Source organism: Neltuma alba, unplaced genomic scaffold, assembly GCF_004799145.2.
Source record: "Neltuma alba isolate B1F8T4 unplaced genomic scaffold, ASM479914v2 tig00011126_pilon, whole genome shotgun sequence".
In the NCBI taxonomy this organism is placed as follows: domain Eukaryota; kingdom Viridiplantae; phylum Streptophyta; class Magnoliopsida; order Fabales; family Fabaceae; genus Neltuma; species Neltuma alba.
The window spans coordinates 188080-195263 of record NW_021635862.1 but is presented as its reverse complement, the minus strand read 5'-3'; the positions used below and the strand labels follow the sequence as shown (position 1 = coordinate 195263).

Here is a 7184-nt window from a genome sequence, read left to right as displayed (position 1 = left end):
TTGTCTCCAGTACTTGATAGCTACCCAGCCTAATTATGCGTACCATACATGTAAAAATGATACGAGAAAGATCTGTCTGTATGTCATCTTTGAACGCACATTTCCAAGAAGTTGGCATATAAACCACTGAAGCACAGCTTTATTTCTACTTTCGTTCAATGTTTATTTTAACAGAAGATCTACAACACATACTATTGATTTTCCATCCACAGCATGTATATATCTGTAAGCATTTTATTTTATTTTTTCTTTCTTTGAAGTAAAAGGAAGAAGAAAAGAAGTATTGGACTAATATATAATATATATAGGAGCTAATTATGAATCAAGAGGCCTTGATGAGAAGACCTGCAAAGCAGGAAAATCGAAGGAATTCCAATTCCAGGAATCGGCGATAGGCAACTGAGCAACCTCATCATAATTGAAGTTGGGGATGGGATTCTCCAACTCGTCTTGGAACTGCATCAGCGATGGTTGCCATGTGACTGACGAGGAGGACGACGTGGTCGCATCAGACAAGCAGAAAGCATCTTGGACCACTTCTCCGTCACCACCACCTAACAAGCTCTCCCACTCCAGCTCAATTCCCCTCATCACCGACTCGTCTGGAGGAAGAGGCCCCTCTCCCTCTACCACCACGTCCGTGACCGGATCGGATGCCTGAGTCGCATCGTTCTCCGTACTGGAACCATTACCTGAGGTCAAGTAATTAGCGAAGACCAGGGCCATGTCAATATCGGACCCGTTGGATCGGGATGTGTCAGCGTCCGAGTCTTTGCCGGAGTTATGAGGATTATGGTTGGCGGAAAGACGCTGGTTTTGCGGGAGCTTGGGGGTCTTAGTACGGCGGGACTTGCGGGTACCACCGCGGACGGGGACGTTGCGGAGGAAGCCGCCTTTGGTCCAGTAGCGACGGCAAGATTTACACAGGTACCTGGGCTGGGACAAGCTGTAGTTGTTGTAGTAACAGAATTTGGTATTGGAAGAAGCACAGCGAGGGCAAGGGGGAGGCGGCTCCACGTGGTGGGGCTTCCACCAGGGGAATGGCTTAGGACTGGCATCAGACGCAGCACAGAATTGATCACAACCCAACATCGTACATATCAAAAGGGATGTGAAGCAGCAGAGAGAATTAATATGGAGGTGGAAGGAGGAAGATGTAATAATTAAGGAAGAAGGGTTCGTAGGAGTGAGAGCCAGAGAGCATGTATGTGTGTTGGTGGATGGCAGAGAGGGGCAGAGGAGACGGGAGGGGAGGGGAGGGGAGTTAAAGGTGTAGAGAGTAGAGAAGAACGTGGGCGGTACCGTCCGAAGCAAGTAACGGGTGGGTTGGACTGGATTGGAGGGTCCATATATTCTATTATATCATTGAACTAATAAAATTGAGACTCACAAACTCATAATGAGTAATTAATTAATAAAAAGGTGGAGAGTTTTCTTCTAAGGAATATAATATAATAGGCAATAGGGGGCGGGGGGCGTGTGAGTAGCAGGACGTGGCATGTGGGGATTGGTGTAAGGAGGGAGTCAAAGTGGGTCTCATGTGGGGGGATGACCCGGCCCGGATGGCATGCAAGAAGTACGTGGGGGGATCACAGAGTGATGAGCAATTAATGAGGTGCCCAAATACGGTGCACGCAACAAATAAAAGAGCTAGGAGGGAGCTGTAGCAAGAGAGAAGGAGATAACGTGCGGGAGGGGGCATGGGAATGATGGAGCACGTGCCCCAGAGAGGTACGTGGCATATGTTCCTTAATCCTAAATCCAAGTTTGACCCTATAATTCGTCCCTCCAAATTAATTAATTAATTGAGTAGTAGTATTATAGTAAATACCTCGTCCCCAGATCAACATATACTATAATATCCCCATTCATGCATGCCTGCCTCCTACTCCTTCCTTCCATTCCTTAACCGTAATTCTTCACTTACCCCTCACCCATGACTGCCCATGCCACCTGGCCTGTCTCCTCATGTAAATAACTAATTACCGTCTCAATTATGGGGTTTGGTGGAGGAAAAAGTTAGTTAAAATTAAAAAGCAGGTGATGATGCATTAGTTGTGTATGGCGTCGGCAGAGGAATGTATGTGTGTGTGTGTGTGTGGGTGTATATATATGTATATGTATATATAAGCACACACAGGCACATAAATAGATATGGGAAAGAGACGCCGGAAAATAACAATGGAGGCACGTGGGGAGGTTAACGTTGCTTTCACTGTGGGTGGGTGCCGATGCCATCCTGTTGTTGTCCAGGATCCGTCTCTCCCACGCCTCCTATCATTCCTTCTCTCCCTCTTTCCTTTTTTTCTTATCTAATTAAGCCCAGTTTATATCTTTCTTGTATGATGCTCTATAAATTGTACTTGTATGATAACGATATAGAAAATTTTACTATTCTGTGTTCACCACTACTTTAATTAGCTTCCAAACCATCAAGATAATTAATATACATATATATATATGTATATGGCAGATGTGTTTATATCACTTGGTTGGGCAATGCGATTGAGGGCAAAGGGATGTAGCAACAAAATAAGTGGTGGTGGGTTTAACACTTTATCTTAATTTAAAATCTGAAGACAAAGAATTTTTGTCTACTCACTCATATGGCTTTTTTAATCCCAACTCTATTTATATATCACACATGTATGTTAAATAAGTCTATTTTTCATCAACTAGTTTTAAAAAATTAATCACTGCGTTAAGAATATTTTGAAAAAAAAATCTTACTGTCAATTTCTTTTTGGGCTCCATCTTATTGTCCATTTATTTTTTAGCTGAAATCTCATTGTCAATTTATTAAAACTAAATTTTACAAAAGAAAAACCAACTATTTGTCTAAATATTGAAACAAAAGCTGAACAAGCCAATAATGTTATGTTAGTCTTGCAAAAATCCAAAACAGTATTGAAATATTTTTTTTTATAAAATAAACATATATATTTATTAGAAGTAATCTTATTCTAAATATTATCGGACACTAAATGTGACTACTTATAAGCTTAGACATGAGAAAAAATAGCATTGGCATTGATAAGATTTTTTTTAGACTTTAACTATTTGGAGGCAGGACTAAAGTGTGATTGAATTCACGAACTCCGGTAACAGCAAGAAGTTTGTGATTTTTTTTTCACGTTAATATAATTTTTGGTCATTTAAATTTATTATCATTTTGGTTTTGATCTTTCAAGGGTAAAAATGGTCTAAGTTTAAAACTTGATGGAGCAAAACCTATAGTTTGAAACTTCAGAAATCAAAATTAAAATGAAGATAAACTTGAGAGACTAAAGTTTATATTAATCTTTTTTTTTTGTTACAAGAGTGGGAAGTTTATTTATTTTTTAATTAAAGCATAGGTATCTTTCTATTAGAGATAATACTATTTGAGATACTATGAAACACTAAATATGAGTTATTTGGGAAATCTCCTAGTCCTTTTAAGAGGGCCTCAAGGCCCATTCACTTGAAATAAATGGAAGTTTAGGAGAATGGGCCCATAAAGCCCAAGAAGAGAGTGTGAAGACAAATTTACAGCCCCAAAAACAAAACGTGAAGGTACATTACCTCTACCCAAAAAAAAAAAAAACTAGTATTTTTAAAATTTAAATATATACTATATTAAAATATTCCTTCTGTCCTTAATATAAGACCCATTTAACTAATTTGATTAGATTAAGAAAGTTAGGTAAGTTAGTTAATTATAAGAAAAGTGACACATTTTTCCTAAAATACCATAATCATCTTTCTTAATACTCCCTCTCTTTTCTACTTGATTATAGTTGAGGGAATATCTATAAGGGTAATTTAGAGAAAATTGATAAATATGAGAAATGGATCTTATATTTAGAACAAAAACCAACTCACTAATTGGGTCCTATATTAAGGACCGGAGGAGTATTTCTATAACATTTTTTTATCTTAGGCGTTAATTTGGTTATATAAGTCATAGATCATTTGTGGTTGTGGTTAACAAAAGGGTAACTTATCATTTCTAATCAAAGAAACCTACATTTACGGGGCACAAGTTGTGTTTGTCTCTGTTTAGACGTCCAAAAACAAGTCTGAAAACATAAACTAACGTCGTACACCTTAAACATTAATATGGATCTAAATAGATGTGTAAGGGTCCAAAAATGAGAGAAGGGGAGGAGAGAAATTTTTTTAATAAACTTGATTTAAAAAATAAAAAAATGGTGTTAAAAGTTTTTAATTAATTATTATTATTTTTTATATTACTTATTCTCTTTATTAAAATTTTAAAACTTTTCTTCTCCAATTTTTTAAGCCATGATGAAATCAGTGTTTTGGCCCAAAAAAAAGAAATCAGTGCTAGAAAACACGGAACTGTGCTTCGTGGTCTTGGTTGAGTTTAATAAGGGAATTGAGATTAAAATATCGTGCCGACTTGAAATTTTTAAGATGCTAGCCACACGCGGACACGCCATTACGACTTAAGTACGAGCCTCAAGTATTTGGTTGTGAATCTCATTATTTACAGAGGCCTATAAGTAAATACTCTTCCGGTTCTTAATATAGAACCCAATTCTTGAGTTAGTTTTGATCATAAATATAAGATTCATTTCTCATATTTATCAATTTTCTCTAAATTACCCCTATTGATACTCCCTCAACCATAATCAAATAGAAGAGGAGATGGAGTATTAAAAAAGATGATTATGGTGTTTTAGGAAAAATATGTCGCTTTTCTTATAATTAACTAACTTACCTAACTTCCTTAATCTAATTAAATTAGTTAAATGGGTCTTATATTAAGGATCGGAGGAGTAATACTTTTCTGATCCTTAATATAAGATCTTTTTAACTAATTTGATTAGATAAAGAAAGTTAAATAAGTTAGTTAATTATAAGAAATATGATATATTTTTCCTAAATTATCATAATCATATTCTTTAATATCTTTTCTCCTTTTTCTACTTAATTATGGTTGAGGAAGTATCCACAGGGCTAATTTAGTAAAATTGATAAATACGATAAATAAATCTTATATCTAGGACCAAAATCAACTCAACAATTAGGTCCTATATTAAAGATCGGAGGAATATATTAGTTCCTTTATAGGTATGCTTTCTGAGATGATGAACTACTAAGAATCAACTCATCTAGACTCATCTCTCTCTTTTTTCTTTGAAAAAAAAGGTATTGAAAATAAAATTTTGAGTTAAACCTCAATGACTTTGGAACTTAAAACTCATGGCAGGGGACTTGACTCGTAGAAGACTACTTTGGGCCAAAACAAAATAAAAGAAAGTCATACTTGATACTCATGTAGATACATACGTATCAACTTACACAAAATTAAACCAATCAATAATCTTCCAACATTATTTCATATTTTAGCCGCACACTTTTTCAACACTGTTTATTATACTTCTCACATTTTCTAACACATGCTTGTTTTGTTCCTCTTTGATGTTCAACAAAACAAGTATCAACTAAGATGTTATTACTGTGTATAAGGCCCAAGCGTTGGATCGTGTACGAAGTTAGTTCATCATTGTTGAAAATATATGCCCTGAGTCTGACTATACAAGGATGAGATTGACCGGCGGCGTCCATGCGCATCGCTCGCAACTCCTCTTTCTGAACACAAATCCCTGTTCATAGGACTGCTTTTTTTCTTTCACTGAATAGGAATCAAGAAAACAGAAGGTTGATTAAGCTCCTTCGAGAAATATCCCCTGTTTCTAAGGAAAGCAGGTTGATAAAATCTTGCATATTGATAGAACAATATAACTAGTAAATCATCATAACCTGGGGCCTTATCAGGAACAACTTGAAACCAATCAGTTTCCACTTTCTATTTCAAGCTCAGTAAAAGGTTTATTCAGCACTTCTGAATGAGAATATATGATAATGGTGTTCAAATTAGCCAATAGTCCCTGCTTTAACTGTTATCTTGAGTATCATGATCCTTCTTATGACCTTGGAAGAATTTGTCAGCAGCTTGTGTTGTTTGGTATAAAGATCATGGGTTTGGCTTAACATTGGATGTTTGTTTCTGCATATTGTATTTTGATTCCTCCTAATTTTTTTTCCAGAAATGGTATGAAAGTATTTTGAAGTTTTTTGTTTAACTATTTGTCAGCCATTCTTGCATGACCTTGGGATAAATAATTCTCAGGTTCATCAAAGACTTGACTTCTAACCTTTGCTGACTTGTTTCTCCTTTTGTAGAGCTGTTTCTGCAGCCTGGTATTAGTTTATTCTAAACCAAGTGCTGCCCTTTTGTAATTCCTTCTGAGTAATGAATTCATTTTTTACTCAATGTTTTCTTTTTTAAATATCAAGTTCATCGTCTCTGATTTAAACCTCTCTTCAGAAACCTCTGACTCCAAAACTGTCCGTTTCTGAGATTGTAACGAAGTATCGTAATTCAGCTTCATTTAAACAAGGAGTCATTTCTGTTTCATACTTCGCTCTCACTCTTAACCTCTTTCTATTCTCAACACAAATCTGAAAGCATTTAAACTGATATGATCAGAACGTTTGGGGTTTAGCACAGGAAAATATTGATAATAGAGAATAACTTCTCATCAGCAATGTTTTTCAAGAAATATTTTTGGAAGTTGATAAGCCATTCTGATATCTACCAATTTGCATTATATTATAATTATTTTTTATAAATTACATGGTATTTAGTTATATAACATCAAATTTAAATATTATCATACTCATTTGGTGGTAGTAACAAGGAATCCTCAATTTTACTTGAGGAATTAAGTCCCTTCCACTTGAACTAAATTTCTTAATAATTTTGGCATATTTTAAAGTTATAATATTAAGATATCCTTAGAGAGCAATAAATTTGGAAAACTTTTTTTTTTAATAAATAAAACACGCACTCTGTCATTTGACAAACACAGTTTGAACTGATAATATTTAATACATATCATTAAAAAGTCCTCATTCAATCATCGAGTACAAGTCAACCAACAATTTAATAAATGAGCCTGAAAACCTAAAGCGTGGAGAGATAGAAGTCGGTCACGTTCGAATCATTAAGTCCACCTCATTTTAAAAGCTCCAGATATGCCATGTGAAGTTGGCCCAACGCTGAATATATTTAGGTTCCATTTGCTGCGAAATATTGAAAATGAGGGATAATAATAGGATTGAGATTGAGAAAATAGTATTTAGTATGAGAGATTTCTTATTACATGGGA

At 35.5% G+C, this 7184-nt stretch overlaps 1 protein-coding gene across 1 annotated transcript; it reads right to left on the bottom strand.

The window, feature by feature from the left end:
* Window positions 1-315: 315 nt before the first annotated feature.
* Window positions 316-1092, bottom strand: LOC114761592 (dof zinc finger protein DOF5.4-like). Its single transcript, XM_028951003.1, has one exon. It carries the CDS (start codon window positions 1090-1092, stop codon window positions 316-318), a length of 777 nt encoding a protein of 258 aa, XP_028806836.1.
* Between the last annotated feature and the right edge of the window lie 6092 nt (window positions 1093-7184).

Coding starts and splice junctions, on each gene's coding strand:
- LOC114761592 (XM_028951003.1), bottom strand. CDS start 1,092: ATGTTGGGTTGTGATCAATTCTGTGCTGCGTCTGATGCCAGTCCTAAG.